The sequence below is a fragment of the Jaculus jaculus genome, chromosome 9, assembly GCF_020740685.1.
Source record: "Jaculus jaculus isolate mJacJac1 chromosome 9, mJacJac1.mat.Y.cur, whole genome shotgun sequence".
NCBI lineage: Eukaryota > Metazoa > Chordata > Mammalia > Rodentia > Dipodidae > Jaculus > Jaculus jaculus.
The window spans coordinates 121,851,618-121,873,753 of NC_059110.1; the positions used below are offsets into that span (position 1 = coordinate 121,851,618).

Consider the following 22,136-nt stretch of genomic DNA (forward strand, 5'->3'; position numbering starts at 1 on the left):
AAAGGACCTAGGGGCTGGACAGATGGCTCAACAGTTAAGGCACTTGCCTGCGAAGCCTAATGACCCAGGTTCAATTCCACACAAGGCAGATGCACAAGGTAGCACATGTGTCTGGAGTTTGTTTGCAGTGTCTGGAGGGCCTGGCACACCTTCTCTCTCTCCCTCTCCCTCTCTCTCTCTCTCTCTCTCTCTCTCTGCCTCTCCCTCCCTCCTTCTGCCCCTCTAATAAATAATAATAAAAATTTTAAAGGGGGCTGAGTGTACAGTTCAGCTCATGCTTTCCACTGTAGCCAACAGTCTGCCCTCAACTCTTAAAGTTCTGCTTGAGTCCAAGAGCCACATCAGTTTTGCTCTCTGCACAAAAGAATCCCCCTTTCAACTCCTGCCTAGTTCAAGCTGGAGCACCAAAGGAGCTGCAATCCCCAGTCTTCCATGTCCCCGGGCTCTGTCACTGTCCTTGGCCCTCCCCACAGCACACCCAGCAAATACCAACACAGAAATCACCAAGGGCCGAGCTCCGAGAGGAGGCAATGTTCTCTGAGCGCTCCTTTACCAGGAGACTTACTTCTGCTCTTAATGTCACCAGCAATTGTTTCAGAAAGAAAACCACTCGAGCTGCGTCAACTGCGGCCCCTCCCTGCTGTGAGCCCCTCCTGGGTAGCTCTCCCTCCACCTCCCTCAGCCGCTCCTGCCCTCTCTCAGGGTTCTAAGCCACACTCTGGAAAGCTGGCAGCAGTGTGCTCAGCTTTTCACCAACCTCTGAATGCAATCTTGACATATGAAAAGCTGGTGCTGTGCTAAAGAAAACCAGAGTTTAGTGAGGGCGGCTCAACCTGAGACTTAATGAGCTCAATACCACATGATGCCAGGAAAATTTTATTTTAAAAAATCCATTTCAAAATTAACATTCCTTATTCCCCTTTAAAACTGAACCTGGGAGTGGAGAGATGGCTTAGCAGTTAAGGCACTTGCCTGCAAAGCTAAAGAACCCAGCTTTGATTCCCCAGGACCCACGTAAGCCAGATGCACAAGGGGGCACTTGCATTTGGAGTTTATTTGCGGTGGCTGCAGGCCCTGGCATGGCCATTCTCTCTCTTTCTTTCTCTCTCTCTCTCTTTTTCTCTCTCTCTAAAATAAATAAATGAAAAACTTTAAAGTGAACCCAATCATGCCCAAGTTGGTCAATAAGCTAAGCCAGCCATTTTCTGGACAGCTTGAATATGCTGTAGATGTGACTAGATATGACCACCGCACTGACTAAACAAACATGGTTTTACCCTAGAATCCAGAGTAAGTGATTAAACTATGCTTTAAAACTCCTAGAAGCACAATGTGCAAGAAGAAAAAATTCAATATACTGAGAAAGTGTGGCTGATTGGCTAAAGTCCTCAAAGAAAAAATTCAATGTACTGAGAAAGTGCGGCCGACTGGCCAAAGTCTTCAAAGTCCTAGTTCTACATACAGTTCACTGTCAAAATAACCACCGTACAGCCAGACATGGTGGCTCACACCTGTGACTTCAGCACTCCAGAGTTCAAGGCCAGCCTGTGCTACATGAGACTGTCTCAAGACCACCCCCACACACATACCCATCCATCCATGATACACAGGCCCTGCTAAGGATTTGGGGGACGTAAGAAGAGCCAGCGACATGGTCTCGGAGGGAGATACGGTATGAGCACAACTGCAGCACTGAGAAGGAGACGGAAAGGGAAAGAACCAGCAGCACGGGACAAGCTGCGTCCATAGCGACTCAATGGCTTAAGTTACAGAAGGCAACTGCGTTGAGCTAGGCTGGCTCACTGGAGCTTTATTAGGAAGCTACAGAGAGCCTGGGGTGGCCTGGCAGCGTAACCTGGGGAAGGGAACGGGAAGGCAGCCTAGAGCAGCTCCACAGCAGTCTCTCACCTGTCCACCAAACATGGGCTTCCGCACAGGCAGGCTTGACCGCAATGGGTGGTCCAGGTGTGAAAAGGCACAGCAACAGGGCTGGCAGTGGAGCCCGAGGTGGAGCGCTTGCCTGGCATGTACAAGGCACTGGGATCCATCCATGGGAACACCTAAGCTAAGTCTAAACAGACAGCGACGCCCCGCAGAGAAGACCAGTTCACTGCTTGTGGGCTCAGGACGCCCCTTCAAAGTCACCAGAAAACACTGCCTCCGCCACTCACCCTTGAGAAGCCCACACCTGTCCCCGTCCAGGTGTGCTTTTCTTGGAGGACCTTTCTTTCAGCCTCTTAATAAACTCAACTTTTCTCTGAAAGAAAAGACTACTTCCACTAAGCAGGGGTTGTGAATAGACGCATGTGCTCACATGAGATGGGCCTCAATGTGCAGTCCAGGCTGGCCTTGAACTCATCCTCCTACCCTGACCTCCAGAGTGCTGAGCCTACACACACCACCATATGTTCATTCTTACTAACTAAAGTTCATAAAAACCTGAGTCCTTTGTGTGTAGAGCAGGTGTATGGTACAGCGTGTGTGATATGTGGTATATGTACACGTGTGACATATGTATATGCAGATGTGTGCATCCCATGGCATGCATGCAGAAGCCCAGGAGAATGTCTGGTGTCCTTCTCTACGTTCACCTGCATTATTTCTTTGAGATGGGGGTCTCGTCTTTAACCCAGAGCCACTGTCCATCAATTCTCCATCCATTCTATGGTCTCCATCTGCCATGGGCTAGGATTAAAGATATGCATAGCCATACTCAGCTTTTTTTTACAGAGAAAGAAAGAAGGAATTGGTGCACCAGGACCTCAGCCACTGAAATCAGACTCCAGATGCTTGCGCCACTTTGTGGGCACGTGCGACCTTGTGCTCGCCTCACCTTTGTGTGTTGGGCTTATGTGAGATCTTGAGAGTTGAACATGGGTCCCTAGGTTTCACAGGCAAACACCCTAGCCCATCTCTTCATCTCCATGCTCAGCTTTTTAAATGGATTATGGGCAGTCTTGGTGGTCTTCCAGCCTGAGAGGCCTTCATGCGTAAATGGTAAGTGCTCTTAACCACTGAGCAATCTCCCCAGCCCAAAACATGAGTCCCTTTAGAATTCTAATCTAATTAGTTCCACCACATGTCACTTTGCACCCTGATCCTGACTGACAGTGCAGTCAGGCAGCCATTTCCCAGCAGGCCCAAGACCACTCCAGGCACTTCACAGCTACAGAACATGCTGTAAGTACGTAAGTGAACGCCACCTCAGTGTCCGCCTCCAATCTCTGGTTATCAGTGAGACCATCACCTCATGCCTCAACAGCATTAGACAATGTCTGTAAGGATTTTTTTTTCTTTTTCGAGGTAGGGTCTTACTCTAGCTCAGGCTGACCTGTAATTCTATGGAGTCTCAGGGTGGTCTTGAATTCACAGCAATCCTCCTACCTCTGCCTCCCCAGTGCTGGGATTAAAGGCATGCACCACCATGCCCGGCTTGTAATGAATTTTGACAAACCTCAAGCCATTACCCAAACCATTTCCTCTAAAATTAAAGTCATCTTTAGGGTTTTTTAAATATTCTGTTTATTTATTTACTTATTTATTAGCGAGAGAGAGGATGGGCACACTAGGGCCTTTAGCCACTGCAAATGAACTGCAGATGCATGTGCCACCTTGTGCACCTGGCTTACGTGGGTCCTGGGGAGTCGCCCGCAGCATTGTGGCAGGAACACACCCTTGCCTGCACCTCTCACCATGGTCTAAACAGCTACGCTGACTTTCAATGAAGGCCCCCACAGCACGTACCGCAGCCCACGATGGAAATGTTCCAGCAGACACACTGCGCCGACACATCAGAATTCTGCTACACGCCTACCGTAAGCTCTAAACATGATGTATTTTGGTAATGGGACAGGACAAAGAAACTTCTGCCCCTCTTGATATTCCTGCACAATTCCTGATGAGCAAGCAGGTAACAGCGACACAGTCCTAAGAGACTCAGAAAACTGCCACAAAAGTAATAACCTTCCCATGAAGAAAGTTATCCCACAGGGAGGTCCATGCTTTGTGCATGCATGCATGCACACACGTGTGTCAAAAAGCACCAAACACAACACAACGCAGCAATAAGGCCTCTTCCTGGCCTCTCAAAAGAACTCAAGCAGGGGTCACCCCAACAGCAATGCTCCAGACAGAAGGGCCTAAGCCAAACTTAATGGCAACAGCCTCTTCAAGAGCAAAACAAAATGAATGAATGGTACGAAAGGCAGTTCTAGCCATTTTAAGATGGACGCACTTGCTGAACTTCGGTATCTTAGAGACAGTGCTAATCTGCGACTCCCCGCTCTCCCTCCCCCGCCAATCAGTCTCCAGGTAGGGGAGCACAGGAGCGGTGCAAGGCAGCAGGGAGCTGAGACACCACCCCAAGCTCATAGCAGTTTGACAGCTCTGCACCTCCACATCCCCAACAACAGGAAATTGTGATGGCTTTACACTGCACATGACAGTCATGCATCCTGTTAAAAGTGATCTGGGTTCACAGGAGAGAACTAGGTCTTTACCAACATGAACATGCCGGAGTTCAGCAGGGAGTGCCATCGTTTAGTAGGGAAGACCATGACTGCCCAGTGCTCAGCAGGGGTCATCATGGCTTCCCATGGCATTTAGCAGAGAGCACCCTGGCTTTTCATTGCATTCACTATGACTTCCCAGGGAATTTGGCAGAGAGACTGACACCCAGATATCTTTCGCGGGGAGAGGCTAAGACAAGGCTTCCTGCGATAGCCCAGGCTGGCCTTAAACTACAGCAATCTTCCTGCCTCAGCCTCCCAAGTGCTAAGATTGCAAAGTTACTGTGCCGGGCAGGTTTGTTGTCTATGTTAGTTAATTGCCTCAGTGGAATGTTGCAGGGGACAGACAAGGGACACACCAATGGGTACATGGCCAATTTGCAGTGTGTTCATTCATTAAAGTTATCAACAAAAACTTTTTTTAAAAGAAAATAAAAACAAGTAACGGTACTCCAAAAACTGCAAAGATGGATGGATGTCCCCGGGTGTGACCTTCCTAGAAATGAGTGTCTTTACTTTGGTCTTTACTGTCTTTGTTTCTGCATCAGGGCTTTGTGAGTCCCGAGCTCATCTTGAACTCTCTGACATGTCCCGGGATGCCCACCTACAATTGCAGGGCTCTCAGACCCACCACTACGCCGGCTTGCGCCTTCTCATTTTCAAGTCAGGAAGTGAAGCAGCCTTCCTGGGACATGGGCCAGAGCGATCCTCAGAGCACAGCTGGGGAGAGGACCCAGCTCCACCAGCAACAGCAGAGTCCTGGAAAGGGCTAGGAAATGCAAGGTGCAAAGAGACCTTGACCCAGATAAGCATAATAGCTGGGCGGATGCACGCCTTCGATCCCAGTACTTGGGAGGCTGAGGTAGGAGGATAAGCATGAGTTTGAGACCACCCTGAGACTACAAAGTAAATTCCAGGTCAGCCATGACTAAAGCGAGACCCTACCTCAAAAAAAAAAAAAAAAAAAAAAAACCAGATAACCCTAACACCTGGTAAATGTGGCTCCTGCTCCACCCTCTCAGCCCAGCTTCTGGGGAGGAGAGCCCTGGTCAGGCAGGCAGGTAGGTGCTGCAGAAGCTCAGGGACCAGCTGGGCATGGTCCAGTGAGGGGGAAGGCCTGTTAAAAGCAAACGACTTACACACTAAGGTTTTGTTGGGGGGGGGGTACTTTTTTTCAGTACTAGGGATTAAACCTAGGACCGCCTCCATTTTAATAGGCAAGTACTCTGCCACTGAGCTCCATCCCTAGCCCTTCTTCCATGTTTTATTACTTTACTAACAAGATGTTTCGTATGGATACACCATGTGTTGGTACCCTCTTTTCCCTCACGCTGCCCCCATTCCGTTGGGGTGCTCCTTAATGGGGTTGCAGGTATTAGTCTTTGGCTAAAAGAGGGTTACATACATCAAAATATCCCTAAATTAATAATGCTTATCCCATTTACACTATGCAGACTTCATTCTCTGTTGGAGAATCTGTTCTTTTTCAGAAAGTGGCGAAACCTGGGGAGATAAACTACCCCTCGCATTTCAGCCAAGCCACAGCTGAATCCACAGATGAATTGTGAAAATGAGATGAGACAGCAAGAGTGCTGCTTCCATGCTGTTCCTGAGAATCAGTGCCAGGGTGTAGGAGACCAGCCTGAGGATACTTGAAACCTACCAAAGCAGGGATTCAGAGGCTCCTGAGAGCTCATCACTGAAGTAGACTTACAACTCAGCTGGGCATGGTGGCACACACCTTTAATCCCAGCACTTGGAAGGCAGAGGTAGGGGGATTGCCATGAATTCGAGGCCACCCTGAGACTACATAGTGAATTCCAGGTCAGCCTGGGCTACAGGGAGATCCTACCTCAAAAAATGAAAAAAAAAAAAAAAAGAAAGAAACACTATCTTCTTGGAAGGGAAAGGACTCTCAGGAGGCGGGCCCATGGCAGCCTGAATAACGGCCGTATCGGCCTGAGTTCCCATAACCAGAAGAGCCATGCACTGTGGTCACAAGAACCCTCTGGGGCAATCTTGCACAATCTGGTATTCAAGACTTGATGCCAGCACCACAGTGATGGCCTCCCTTTGATGATTTTAAACCTACTTCTACTGCTCCCCCAGCCCGCTCTCACCCCCCCCAATCACCATGCATGCCACCCAGTGGCCCGGTGCTCTCTGGGAGGGCACTTGACTGACAGCTCAGCCGCTCTGCCTGGAAGAGGGAAAACAAGAGGACCGGGAGACACAGGGAGGGCGTGGGAAAGCCTGGCACTGCCAGCAGAGCACCTGGTCAGATGAGAGGGGGGATGAGGCAGGGGAAGAGAAGGGAAGCCTTTTAAATAAGCAACCCTGAAAACTGGCCCCCAGGGGAATTGGGAACCCCAAGTGTGTCTGACAGCCAGCTGACTGGAGGGCTGCAGATGAGCCGTAACACACAGCCCATGCCAGGTAGGGAACCATCCCTTGGCAGATGGCTTTAAACTCAGTGTCCTCATCTGTAAAGCTGGATAAGAAAAGCCTGCCTACAAAGCCAGTGTGAGCGGAGACAGGCGACAGGAGTCCTCCACGCTGCCACTGCGCCTGGGGCACCTTCAGTGTGCTTGGAGCATTCTGCAAAAAGTGGATTCGCAGTGGGCTTCCTGTCTGCCCCACGCGTGTCTCATCAGACCAAAAAGCGCGTCAGCAGTGGGTTTTCTGTCTGTCCCACACGTGCCTCATCAGCCCAGCCCCTCCACTGGTAGAGCCCAGGGGGACGGTGCTTCTGCCCACTGTGCCCCAGAGAGCTGGCACAGGAAATGAACTACAGCAACCCTCCAGGAAACAACAAGCCTCCCAAAGGCCATCTGTTGGGCTGTTGTGGACTCAAGCCCTCCTCACCCCATGACCTTCCTTTGCTCATTACTTCACAACTAAAATTCTCAACTTTTTTAAGAGTTTAACTTTTTGAGTCAGATGTATGTGGCAACTCATGCCTATAATCCCAGACATCTGGAAGCTGAGGCAAAAGGTCACAAGTTCAAGGCCAGCCTGACCTATATTGTGAGACCCTGTCTCAAAACAACAACAACCCTCCACTAAAGTTAGAAATCTATTAGAGTTGTATTTGTGTGTCCAAGTTACACCGGGCAGAAGCAGATGACACTGTCATGTTTCCCTCCTCTACTCACAAGTCACAGTGACATTGCTGAAGGGGCCATCAGAGGAGTACTGCCCCTATGTCCCACTCATGTAGCCCAGACTGGCCTTCAACCTATGATCCTCCTCCTGTCTCCACCTCCCATCACAACTAGCTAACAAACCCCTTTGAAGTTAATTTGAATCTTAAGTGTTGACTGCTGCAATATACGTATGTATGTATGTATGTGTATGTATTTTTTTTTTTTTTTACTTAAATAGGTACAAAGTAGGAGAAGTCCCATGTGGTAGGAGACTGGGGTGTGAGAGAGCTTCTGCCAGGGTTTCAGACCAGCCACTGGAGAGTGTGGCACATTAGACAATGACACATTCCAAACCAACAACACACATTCAACAGAGACTCCAAAGGTGAGTTGTGCTGGTCAACAGCAAGAGGCCCATGCAGCTGTGCAAGAGCCAGCTGCTCCGGGAGGACAGGCCGCTCTCTCCCTTGCTCAAGAGAGCGGGCTCATGCTCTGCACCTCCTACTGCTTTCCTCTATTTAAACCCTCATTTGGGCAGCTCAAAGCGGCTTGTGCTATACTTAGCTCTTAACACATCATTTGCATGTTAACTCCACCTCTATTCTTTTTGTATTTGCTTTCAACAACTAAAACAGCATTATCTGGTGCCCATAAAATAAACAAAGCAAACCACTACTGTCTGACAACGCCTAGCCACAAACTCTAGGGTAGCCAGAGGATCTCAATGTGTTGCTGTGGGTTTTTCAATTATCAAAATGAAAGTACATTAGCCAATCCCCACTAGAGGATCGAAGGACACTAGAAAAACAGAGGCAGGGCTGGAGAGATGATTTAGTGGTTAAGGCACTTGCTGGCAAGGTCTAAGGACTCAGGTTCAATTCCCTAGTATCTGTGTAAGCCAGATGTACAAGATGGTGTATGCATCTGGAGTTCATTCTGGAGGCCCTGGTGTGCCCATTCTCTCTCTTTCTCTCAAATAAATAAATATTTTAAAGAGAAAGAAAAACAGAGGCATATCTAAAGAGAGCTGCTATGTCCCAATACTTCTTGAAGTTAAATCCTTCTAAAGTCACAGCTTCCATCTTCAGTGCTCTACAAGGTTTGGCTTCTCTGACTTCCTTGTGTGTTTAGAGCAATCACAGGATGTTGAGAGGACCGGATGGAATCTAAAACATGCCCCACTTTTCAAAAGCCATTCATGGTCTAGAAAGATGGCTTAGCTGTTAAGGCATTTGCCTGCAAAGCCAAAGGACCCAGGTTCAATTCCCCAGGACCCACGTAAGCCAGATGCACAAGGTGACGCATATGGCGTGTATGTCTGGAGTGTGTTTGCAGTGGCTAGAGGCCCTGGCACACCCATTCTCTATCTGCCCCTTGCTCACTCACTCGCTCTCAAATAAATAAATGGACAAAAGCCATTCCTAATCCATAGAGGCACGGAATGACAGAGAACGAGTGAGCGCCATGGCCCCTGACAGCAAGGCAGGCTTCAAGGGGAGCTGCACTCGGCCGTGTTCCGCTCTCTTCATAGTGTGGCTTCAGAGAGGCACTTGGTGTTCTAGGGAACTGCAGCTGTCAGCTTTAAAGATGTCATGTGTTTGCCCACATAAAGGAATGCAATGAGCTATGGAAATATTATCTGGTGTCATAAGCCAGAATAAAACCTCCCTGGAGTCATCAGACCAATGGTAGGAGTTGGCTTAATCCATCAGGAAAGTATCAACACATGCTATTCATTAAATGACCACGGCACAAGTGTGCATCACAGATCTTGAGTTTATATTTAAGTCATACTGGGGAGAGCAAAGTAAGGATGATGAGGGGCACCCCTGATTCAACACTGAGCAGGAAATGGGGTGGGGCCATCTGCAGGGATCTGATGTTCTTTCTCCATCGCCGCCAAATGGAGGAGAATTCGCCCCACGGCTCTGTTTTGTGTAGCTCAGTGGGAGAGCCAATGCTTAGCACATGCAAGGCCCCACATCGGAGCCACACCACTACACAGAGAAAATAAACCAGGAGCAGTGACAAGCATAAGATGTAATTTGCACCTGTATTTTGGATAACAGAATAAAATATGAATCTATCAGACAAGAAGGACAAACAAGTTAGATGCAAGCCTGTAAGTTTAGCTCTCAAAAGACAGACAGGAAGACTGGGAGTTTGAGGCCAGCCTAGGCTTCACAGTGAGACCTGCCCCAACCCAGCAACAACTCCTGGAGAGACACGCAGACTTTTGGCTAACGTTACAATAGAGACCCAGCCCCCAGTGTCTAGCATAGACCACAGCCAAAAGAAGCACCTAGAAAGCTCAATGAATGAAATAAAATAAATGAAATGTGGTGTGCCCTTACAATGGAAGTGGCATCCAACCTTGAAAAAGAAAGTCTGACAAAACATGGATTATTTCATCATCTACATTAAGTGAACTAAGCCCAATTCACCCATAAGCAGAACCTAGAAGAGTGAAACTCCTTCAAAGTAAATAGGAGGGGCAGGATAGAGCTCTGCCTCAGAGCAACAGCCAAACATGCACATGGCCCTGGACGCCATCCCAGCGCTGCCCCAGCAGCACGGACACTGGGGTGTTGTCAGTGTTCGCTATGTGCAGACGCTGCTTGGGGACAGAGGTGGCCAGGGTACATGTGAGGAATGTCTCTCATACTACTGAACTGCATACTTTAAGTGGCTGAAGCTCATTACATATAGATTTTACAGCAACACTAAATTTAATGTATTCTGGACATGGTAAACATGCCTATAATCCCAGCCCTTAGGATGTAAAGCCAGGAGGATCAAGAGTTCAGGTCAGCCTCAGCCATGTGGTGAGTTTGAAGCCACCTTGGAAGCCACCTTGGGCTACTTGAAACCTTGCCTCAAAAAAAAGACTAATGTATACTACAAATCTACCTGAAAGTTAGCAAATACAGCCACAGAAGTGATTAAGTAAGGAAGCACATGTGACTTTAACACCACCTCAGAAGAGCAGCATGGAGAAGCACACAGAAAAAGGGAAGGCTCCTCCCCCAGGATGTGTTCAGTGCCCTGATAAAAGCAGAAGGCAGAAAGCATCTGCTGTACCCACTGTCGAAGGACCTAAGGCCTTTGAAATATTTCAACTACAAAAATGTTACAACCAAAATCCACCTCTTCTTATTCATTCCTGGCCTCCTACCAAGGGATCTAATCCAGCAGTTCTCACACCTGAGCAGAGATGGTCTGACTCCGTGAAGAGTCTCAGTGTAGCATGGTTAGAACTGGCATTCTAAGCCAACTCTGTTAACAAAGGTAAGGTACAGAAGGGCTTTCTTAGTACTAACAGAGGGCATCCTTAAGTCAGTTTACTTATTTTATTTACTTGAGAGAGAGTGAAACAGGCAGACAGGGAGAGAATGGGCATGCCAGGGCCTCTAGTCACGGCAAATGAACTGCAGACACATATGCTACCTTGTGCATCTGGATTAATGTGGGCACTGGGAAACTGAATCCTTAGGCTTTGCAGGCAAGCGTCTTAGCTGGTAAGCCATCTCTCCAGCCCTATTTCATTTCATTTATTTATTTATTAATTATTATGAGCAAAGAGAATAGGAAGATCAAACCAGGGTGAACAAACTCCAGATGCATGCACCACTTGTGCATCTGATTTTACCTGGGAACTAAGGAATTGAACCTGGACCAGCAGGCAGTGCAAGCTAGTGCATTTAACCACTGGACCATCTCTCTAGCCTCCAGCTTATTTCTTAACACAAGTACCTTGAGCTTTTAGCTCTGGACTTGGTTTCTAATACATACGCAGGAAACAAGCAAGAAGGAGAAAAGAAACACACACATACTTTATTGTTGGGACCACCTGAAGTCACAGAATAACTTTGTCACTAAGGAAAAGCAATCAATCACTTAACCCCCCTCTCAGGTTTAGAAAAGCCTTACAAAGAAAATCAGATACCGCTCAATCACAGCAAGTGAATCATGTGTTCCGTGGGTGAGTCACAGCGCAGTGCTCTGGGCTGCCATCTCACTCCAGGCAGCCACAGTAAATACAGCGCATTATTTGCATCAGAGTCCTTCTGAAACATGACCTAAGTATAAGCCACAAACACATCCAGACAAGATATGTTCCAATGGGACTTTCTGTCAGATCTTCGATGGCCGATGCTGGGGATACACTTGGTGACAATGTGCTTATCTAGCCAGCCCAAGGCTTTGGGCGCATGTGAGGCTTTGACTTAATCTGTACACAAACCTGGTTTGGGAGATTAGCACACACTCAGGACAAAGAACAAAATGGCCTAATTCCCAGCCAGCCTGTGGCAAAGGGAAGGGCCGCCTGGAAAGGAAGAACGGGCAGAGGGCCGCAGCACAGGGTGAGCACGGGCCCCACAGCAGAGCGGGAGGCCCCGCTACAGGAGCAGGAAAGAAAAGAAAAGCGTTCCTGGCAGAGATGCACAAAGGCACCAAGGCCGAGGGAGAAAATGCTGAACTCAGAAACTGTAAGCAGTTTAGCACAGCCAAATAACAAGCACATGTGTGAGGGTGTGAGCCGTGGAGATGAGGCTCCACGGCAAGGGAGGATGCAGACGTGATGAGCAGCTGTGGTACCAAGTACAATAACTTGAACTCCATCCTGAAGGCAAGCCATGCTTGCTGCAGAATCTTCAAGCAGCAAGTTGTATGGTTAATCCCAGCACTTGGGAGGCTGAGATAGGAGGATCACTGTGAATTCAAAGCCACCCTGAGACTACAGAGTGAATTCCAGGTCAGTCTAGGCTAGAGCAAGACCTTACTTTAGGGGAAAAAAAAATGTGCAACTCAGAAAACGCTCAGGCTGCTGTGGTGAGGAATGGTCTGTCTGAGTGACCAAGGCTCGAGGGGCAGGAGCCACCTGACAGGCTCTGGGTGTCACTGAGAATGAGGGTGCCAGGGATCTGGGGCTTCCAGAGTGAGGACAACACACAGGGTGCTCCTCAGCATAGCAGCAGCTCAGAGGAAAAGACAGAGCTGCCATGGGTTTGGTTTGCATACTGTGTGTGCATTTCCTTGTTGGGTCATTAAGTCTGGGGCGGACGGGAGAAGCAGGTGAGCTCAGCTACAGACACACTCGATTTGCCTCGGAGCATCACACGGAGAGTCCAGCAGGCCAGGATGCTGAGACTCCCAAGAGGCATCTTGCTTTGGGATGTCCCGTTTATAAAGGGGAGACAAAGCCCTAAGTTGAGATGCTACTGCTCAGGGACAGTCATGGGGAAAGAGCTGGCTATTTCTACAACATATCAATTACCCCCCCCCAAAATGCCTATTTAAGGCCAGAAAGCACAACATCTACAGCCAGGGGTACCCAAACAGCAAATCTAGAAGAAAAGTCCATCTGTACCCAAAAAGGTAAGGAATTAGGGCAGAGAAAGAAAAGCCAGTGAGATCACAAAGGGAAGGCCAGAGACCAGAGGAAGAGAGCCAAGCACGCCGTCCTCCAATCAGAGACGCAGGACACTGACAAATCAGACCTTGGCAGCAACCACGCAAATCCTCCTCGCGCAAAACAGGGAGAGCACAGCTGTGGGACGCACAGGCAACCCCCTTCCCTTTCCTGTCTCTTCTCACATTGCCTTTCTCCTTTCCTTTCAGCCTTTTTTCCTTGAAATAGGTTCTAACAATGGTGTCCCAGGCTGGTCTCCCAGTCCTAGGTTCAGGTGATCCTCCCGCCTCAGTCACCCCAGTAATTGGGACTTACAGAAACAGCTTACTTTTTTTCTTAAAGGAAATCTGCTCAACTCAAATTGCTTCTAGATTACAAGGCAATATATGCACTGTTACATTAAAACAATGCCTCTGGAAAATACACAAAACCTTTTCATTCTTGTATGGGTTCAAAATCAAGAGATATGGGTTGATTGTAAGAGCAGCTAGTCACCAAGTCCTTCTCTACAGTGGGTTTCTCAAGAAACCCATCTAGAGCTTGAATGAAAGAAGTATACTTGGTTAAAGAAAACGTAATTTAAAAACAAGTAGGCAATATAAAAAGTAAAAGAAAGAAAGAGTGAGATAAGGAGGGAGGGAGGGACGGTATGGAAAAGAAAAAAAGAGATCCACCAGCCAGCAAAATGGGGTACCTCAGTTGCCCACAGAAGCCATAGACCACCCTTCTGTTAAGCACTTACTGCATACACCACACAGAAACCTGCCATGAACCTCAAGGCTCTCAGCACTAAGCACACAGCCCGTGTCACTTGGGAGAAGATACTTTCAATTGTGTTGCAGCCCTGCATTACCTTGAACCACCAGGGGAACGAAAGAGAACAACCGGTTTAACCATCAGTGTCAACGTCCATCAGAAGTGTCAAGGAGAAATGGCTGCAGTCACTGAACTTAGGCTGGGCTGGCTCCTCTGCCTACTGGCTTAGCTTAAGGAACAATTAAATCAGAAAAGGATGCCTGACGCACAGGCCGACTGACCCAGTTTCTGTAACATGTCCAAGGCAGAAAATAAACAAAAGGAAGAGAGATGGTTGAGAATAACCAATGTAAACTGTTTTACACAAACCAGGAGCCAATTTATAAAAACACGTTTACATAATTGAGAAGGATATGGCATAAGGTGATATCAAATAATTGTTAGCATTCTCATTAACCATGATAAATAACATGGTTATATTTAAAAATGAAAAAAGTCTTCATGGCTAAAGATTCTGCTAGAGTACTTATCAATAATTAGCAAGGTATTTGAAACCTGCTTTAAGAGGGCTGAGGAGCATGAATGGGAAGTTACTGCAAGAGGGCAATACTTCAGAACTGGGCAATGGGCACATGGTACTTCATTTGTGTATGTTTGAAATATCCCATGACACAGGTGCTGGGCTTTGGTGGAGAACTAAACTGGATCCTGCCCCAGCTCTCTATAAAACATCCTCATTCAATACCACAACTATTTTCGTGGAGACTTTAAGCATGTCGTGGAAGGCAGCCTGTGACCTCAGTGGCCCACTGGTAACAGTGAGCCAGCCCAGTTACCCCAGCCTCTGCTACCTGTAGTAGCGCATGCTGTGGCACTCAAAACCATCACCATGAGAAGGGCATGACTCACCTCATATAACCACCAGGCCCTTAGTCCACCACCAGAGAAGTTGGACCACTTTCCTTCTCTGTGGCCAGGAATGAGCTGAGCTTTACCTCAGCCGCTCCCAAGCAAAGTGCTGACTGATGTGAGAAGAAATGAAGTCTAGCTGGGCAAGGTTGCAAGGCACAGCCCTATAATCTTGGATACTCAAGTGACTGAGGCAGAAAGATCAAGAGTTTAAGGCCACCAGATCCTACCCCGAGGGGCAGGGAGACAAAGTGAACCTACCACACACTAGGCTACATACGAAGACCAAATAATACCTCAATGAATGAAAAAGGTGTATTTCAATATCCTATATTGTGATCAGGAATATATAAAGGCCCTGGGATAAAACCTAGGTTGAGGGGAAGATGACGCTTTGAGAAGCAACAGCTAGGAGTACATTTCATACTACGTGAAACGATGCCGCAGGCCGATGTGTATGGACCCGAGTCAGAAGCTGTCACAGAAAGGGACAGGCAGCTCTACGTATTGTCAGGCAAGAAGGGTGAATGAATGGACAGAACTTCAGCAGCTGCCAGCCACATGGGCCAAGAGGGGCAAAGGCAGGCAGACACAGACAGGGCCGGTGCTCCCCTGCCCCAGAAACCTGGGACACAGCTGGGGGACGCAGAGCCAGCTCCCCACGATGAACTTCCAGCACTGTCAGCGCACAGACGGTCAGCAAATCTCCCTGGGCCTCTACCTGCTTACGTATATGACACTGGAATGGGTGAAATGCAAGCTTCAATGTAAGTGCTCGTTTGATCTGAAAGAGGCACCACTTGCTGCCAAGCCATCTGTACACAGAGGAGTGCAGTTCACGTGCTAGTCTTAGAGGGAAATGACTGACAGGGGCGGGAAGGAGCCAAAGAGAAGAGAGCCGGACACGATGAGGAGAGCAAAACCAAAACTATCTGGTGGCCATTTAAACAGCAGCTGCAGTGGCGAATGAGTGCTTTGGTTATTCAACCTGGAAAAACACACCCCACCACTGATAGTTATTAGTGTTTGATAACCGCTTCTCATAAGTTATGAAGACAAAAAAAAAAAAAAAAAAGCACTGGACAACTTCATCCCAGAGGGAAGGGCCTTGCTCTCTGGGGAGGCACTGGCTAACCTAAGAAGCCTAACACGTTACTTCTCTGCCATGAAGACACAAATCCCTTGTCTATGAACAGAATCGACGTTCACTTCAGAACTCAGTTTACAAAAAGTCCGTTCACGAAGCCCTCATCTGCAGTCTATGTGAACGGTGGAACCCTCTGCTCACAGACATCCACAAGCCCGCGCGCTTACACCAGTCTCCCAGGACAACACACGACAGACAGGCTGCTGCCCGAGACACACGTAAAGTGTTTGGAGCACAACACCCAGGCCCCTTGAGAAGAGAGGAAATGCAAGGATACCTCCCACTGACATGCTGCTACCATTATTATGTCCTTGGCTCAGGGTGCTGCTCAGGAATAGAGCACGTGCCCAGGAGGCATGAGGCCCTAGCTTCGGCCCCTAGCACTGATGAAAAAAAAAAAACGTGTCAGAGGGAAGGGAGAGAACATGAGGCATGCCTTCAGAGGCATCAGGGAAGCAGGGCAGGACAAGATGAACAAGACTGGAAGAGACAGATGGGAAAAGGCAAACATGTGAGCCTAAGAAATAAAAAGCAGGGGGAGACACTGCGTCCGGGCAGACCAGGACAGAACAGAACGGATCTGACAGTTCAGGCTGGGAAGCTTGCATAATCTATGAAGAAATGGGAGCAGAGTGTAGGCTGGATGCGCCTTGTAGAAAAAGCAGAGGGGTGGCTGGGTGATGGCTCTGCGGATAGCGCTTGCTGCACTCGCTGGAGTACCTGACTTTGGATCCCAGAACCTATATAAAGCCTGATGCTAGAATGTGATCATCTGTAATCCCAGCACCCCTAGGGAAAGAAGGGAGGAGGAGACAAGAGAACTCACCAGAAGCTTGCCGGCTAGCTGTCCTGGCGAACCCAGAAGAGAAAGACCTTGCCTTGAACCAGACGGGAGGCAAGCACCGACATCAGAGATTGTCCTTACCCTCCACCTGAGCGCTGTGGTCCATACACACCACACGCACATAAACGCACCCTCACATACAAACAGCCTCGCATGGAAAACTGAAAGGGTTTAGAAATGAGACGACAGGAACAGGGAACAGCAGAAAACCACCTCCTGGGACTGAAGTGAAGTCAGGAGCAGATGGCAGGATGTCCAGAAGGGGTAAAACGTGGTCACTCCTCTGAAGGGAGCTAAGGAGAATCTAAGACGCGAGCTCAGGGTGTGTCTGCACTGGACAGTGATGAGACAGGGGCACTGTGTGAATCCAACAGTCCCAAGAAAACAGAAACCAGAATGGGGGCGGGGAGGGGGAAGACTGGGGTGCCAGATTCGTCCATCATGTACGCAGCAGCCGCAGAACTGGGCGAGGGTGGAGGAACTGCTCAACTACTACAGTCTCTGCTATTGTGAGTCCCAAGCATCCAAGTGGACAGACATTCTAGGCAGAAAAAAGGCCAGAGAGCCAAAGCCTGGCCTCAAAAAGGTGCTCTCAGCTTTCCCCTCTCACAGGACTCCCAACCAGAGCCCTCAACACAGGAGGAATGCAGCTAAAACTCTCCAATGCTTCCAAAAGTAACTTTTATTTTGAGACAGGGACTCACTCTGCAACCCAAGCTGGTCTTGAGCTTGAGATCCTCTTGCCACCACAGGTACCACTCCACCCGATGAGCTAAATGTGCATCTTATCCTAGAAATTTCAGGATGAACGCCGCAAGCCGAGCCCACGAGGCCTGCACCAGGCTCTAAGCGCTCATCTGTAGCGCACACTGCTGCCGTGGGCCTGCAAATCCTTAAAGCAAAGGCAGCTGGAGAGGGCGTCCAGACAGTTGCCCCGGGAACCGGGCTGGGCTGACACCTGAGCATATAGAGATATCTTCACGGATGAGAACTTTCAAGAAATAGGATGGGATAAGGAAGCATGGGGTCATAAGAACACTAAATCAATAATCAGGTCTCTGTGCCCCCCATCCCACCCACTTCCCCCATGCCTCCTACCTTGCCTTCTGCCCTCACCCAGGGCAAGGAGCCGGGCACTTTCTCCTCCTCACCAGTGCTATTTCCAGGCCAACATCTCACAAAAGAAGTACCACCAGCCAGGTGTGGTGGCACACGCCTTTAATCCCAGCACTCGGGAGGCAGAGGTAGGAGGATCACCATGAGTTCAAGGCCACCCTGAGACTACATAGTGAATTCCAGGTCAGCCCTGGGCCAGAGTGAGACCCTACCTCGAAAAAAAACCAGAAAAAAAAAAAAAAGAAGTACCACCAAAATGCCAAATGCCTACTAAGAGTCTTAACTTCAGTTTTGCTTGCTGAAATGTCATTCTTTAACTCAAATGAGCTAATGAAACTTTGAACATGATTTTTTCAATGCTATTGACCTTGAGAAAACAGTAAATTTTCATTTAATCAATTGAAATGCAATTAACACATCTAATCCCCAGTATTAACCTATTTGCAATAGGCACCTTTAACCTTAACATTTTTCTGGCAATCCTAAATCACAATTAAACCCTTGGCTCCCCTGTACCAAAGGCATTATGCTGGGCAAGTTCCTTCTCTCCCAGTGTTTCTCCAGCGGGGCCCACAAAAGCCAGGACTCAGATGCACCTGTCTAAGGCTGCATGTGTGCCACCTGCCCGACAGCCCACCTGCCAATCCAGGCAGGCACCGTGAAGCACAGACTCAGACGTCCCAGTGGAAGCGTCCTTTGTGTTCTTAGCGGGGGACCTCTCTCCTCCCTCTGGATGAGGAGCTAAGGGGACTGTCAGAAGAATTCTAGGATACAGGCATTCGCTACATTACTGTTTTTCCTTGATGAGAAAACTAAATTCTGAGGATGTCAAATCACACTTACATTAGAAATAAAGGAGAAAGGGTACTATACAAAATCTTAGCAATGTAACAAGCATTCTACTTGTAGCAGAGGGAAGGTACGTTTCCAGAGCCAAGACTGAATTCAAGAGGAGACGGACCACTGCTGACAGCAAAAGCAGCTGAGAAGGAGCTCCATTTTTTTTGTAACCGGGGGTGACTCAGAATTTGAATTTATGCAAAATTCATGCATAAAATTTCCAAGCAAACTTCAAAATTTTGAAAACAGTAAATAAGGAAGTTTGAACATTAGACAATCAAACCATTTCTTTATCAAATCTAGTGTTTAGAGAAAAGGGCAACCTTTGCCTCAACTATCAGACTTACACCAAGTTTTTTCTTAATATTTTATTTATTTATTTATTTATTTGAGAGAGGGAAGGAGGCAGAGTGAGCGAAAGAGAAAGAATGGACGTGCCAGGGCTTCCAGCCACTGCAAATGAACTCCAGACACAGGCACCACCATGTGCATCTGGCTAACGTGGGTCCTGGGAAATAGAACTGAGGTCCTTTGGCTTTGCAGGCAAACACCTTAAACACTAAGCCATCTCTCCAGCCCCAACACACGCACACACACACACATAAATATATGTATTTTTTTGTTTTTGTTTTTCAAGGTAGCATCTCACTCTACTCCAGGCTGGCCTGGAATTCACTACGGAGTCTCAGGGTGGCCTCAAACTCATGAACTCACAGCGATCCTCCTACCTCTGTCTCCCAAGTGCTGGGATTAAAGGCGTGTGCCACCACACTCAGCTTCACCAAGCTTTTTAAATCATAAACTTTCGGCAGACATCCTGGTGCCTGTCTCTCCTCCTCCTCTGCCTCACAGGACCCGGCCTTTCTGACCCCTCTCCCCCGACCCAGACACCTCTTCCCTGAACTCCAGCAGCCATGCCAACTGAAGAAAGGTCAGGCAGCCCCCGGAAGCAGCCCCTAGCCTGCCCAGGGGAAGTGCTCTCTCGAGAATGTGAACTAGGAAATGTGACAAGAACTGGTCACTCAGAGACTGAAAGAATCCAACAAGAAAATGCCACAATGCTGAACTGGAGCCAAAAGGTTGTGGCCAGGGAGGAGGCAGACGAGCTGAAGCCACGGGGGAGGCCACGAGGGCGCAGGCGCGGGGCTGGCCGCTGCAGGAACGGGCGAGGGTCCCACGGGGTGAAATTCCAGGGACAGCTAACTGCCACTGCAGCCTGCAGAGCTGCCAGGAGCCTCCCTGCGCCACCAGGCTCCAGCCAGTCGCGGCTAGAATTCCTGAACTTCTGCGAGTCCTAGCAGACCACATGTGCTGCCACTAACAAGACTCCCTTTCAAGCTGGCCGGGGTGGGCCTGCGCGCCACTCGACCACAAGCCAAACAGCATGCAAACTGAGAAGCCCTTTCTTAGAAGTCATTCCATTAAACAAAGGAATACAGAGCTGTTTTTAAGATATGCCACCCCCTAACAAGCTTCACACCTGACAGAGAAGGGGCACAAGGGAATGTTCTGGAGCACATTCAATGTTCTGTCAGCAGATTAAACTATACGGCTGACATGTGGCCATTTCACTGTATGTAAATTATACCTCAAAGAAGAATTTAAGGGGCTGGCTGGAGAGCTGGCTCTACAGTTAAAGGCACTTGCTTGCAAAACCTGCAGGCCTGGGTTCAATTCCCCAGCCACCCACGTAAAGCCAGACAGGCATTCATTTGCAGTAGCAGGAGACTCTGGCGTGCCCATACACACACAAACACATATATTACATGTAAATAAATATAGTTTTAAGTTAAAAAATAAAAACTTTCCTCTTGTTCCTTTTAAGAGTCTTGAGTTACTCTGCTTTTCCATCTAGTTTCACAAGAATAATGCTGAGCAGTAACACAAAACACAAACACTGGGGTTTGTATTCATGTAAAGAACAGACACCGTTAACAGTCGGTCAGCTAATGGAAACCAAGGTAGCATGCAGGCACGCTGGGGCACACCTGTAATCCCCAGCACTTGGCAGGGTGAGTGAGATTGAGGCCAGCCTGGGCTCCGCCCACGAGAGGCACACTGCACCTCTGTACTGAGCTGTTTATGTTCTGAGCATGGTTCCAGGAACACACATGTGTTGTCTGGCCTGACATTGTTTCCTCAGGGCATATATTTCATGACAGATGCATTTTCTTACACGGGTTATATGATATATGGGTATTATTACCTTAAAAGTAACAAAACGAAGGGAAGGAATCCTCTACAGTGATTTAAGGTGACTGAAAAACTTTTTTTTTTTTTTTGCATCTAGTAAAATGTTTATTTTCAGCCAAATTCTTCAGATATTAAAACACACACATACACAATACTTTAGTTACCCTACTTGTGGAATTCTAATTTGACACAGGAAGTGTTTGGTCAGAATCCCACTTCTGTGTTCTCAAAGGACAACATGAATGTGCAGATTTGTATTTTCGGAGGCTCATAGTTTAGACACCGTGTGGAGAGCTGGGTCAGGCTTACAATCCTGATAACAGAGAAAGGGGAAGCAATGGTAACGATGAATGTGCACAAGCTAGTCAAATGAAGGTACTCACAGCCATAATTAACTCAAAGGGGTGTTTGTACACCCTCACTGGTGACTGGTATTTCTGCACCATGGTTGTAGTACAATGGTAACCTCACACCTGCAAAACAGAAAGACACGTGATGAACAGCAAGAACAGAAAAAGTAAAGTCTGCATTCACGTACCCTACCACATCCTAAGAGCAAAAAGGGACCACAATACGTAATATTCCATGCACACAAAAATTAAAAGGTGATGCTCAGCCAGGCGTGGTGGCGCACGCCTTTAATCCCAGCACTCAGGAGGCAGAGGTAGGATGGCGGCTGTGAGTTCAAGGCCACACGGAGACTCCATAGTGAATTCCAGGTCAGCCTGAGCTACAGTGAGACCCTACCTCGAAAAACCAAAAGAAAAAGAAAAACAAAAAGATGCTGAAATATCTTAATAAGGGAGGTAATAAGAGTCTAAGAATGAAACAAACTGCCCTGATAGCAGGGAGGGGGCCTCCACAGTGAGTTAGATGGCTAGTCCTTGCCGGCAATGACATCCTCAGATTCAAGTATTCTAATCATTTTTCTCCTGAACAACTTCTAGTAGGAGCCAACTAAAAATGGTAACATGCTAAGACATTTGCTGGTGCTTGGAAGAGAGAAAAATAAAAGGGAGAAAAACTAACAATAATTTAGTTTCTTAAGTGCTGGAACACTTGTCAGCCGCTGGCTTCAAAAGGAACTTCCTGTTTTCTAACTGCACTCTAATTTCAGGGGTGGTCTTCCAATGGCAGGGAGGCCAAAGGGACTCCTGTATCTCCTGCTTCAAGGATCTGTGGGAGCTGCAAAGTAATCAATCCCACGCTGGAGCCTGAGGCCAATCCCCTGAGAATAATCACTCTCACTGGTGCCAGGCAGCGG

General features: G+C 48.1%; 1 protein-coding gene across 1 annotated transcript in view; it reads right to left on the minus strand.

The window, feature by feature from the left end:
• The window catches only part of Sec14l1 (SEC14 like lipid binding 1), a 47,568-nt gene that overhangs the window by 24,112 nt on the left and 1,320 nt on the right, over positions 1–22,136 (minus strand). The window contains exon 2 of the mRNA XM_004655226.2: positions 21,256–21,345. Coding sequence (XP_004655283.2) covers positions 21,256–21,318 — 63 coding nt within the window. The 5' untranslated portion in view covers positions 21,319–21,345. The remainder of the gene's footprint in view (positions 1–21,255; positions 21,346–22,136) is intronic.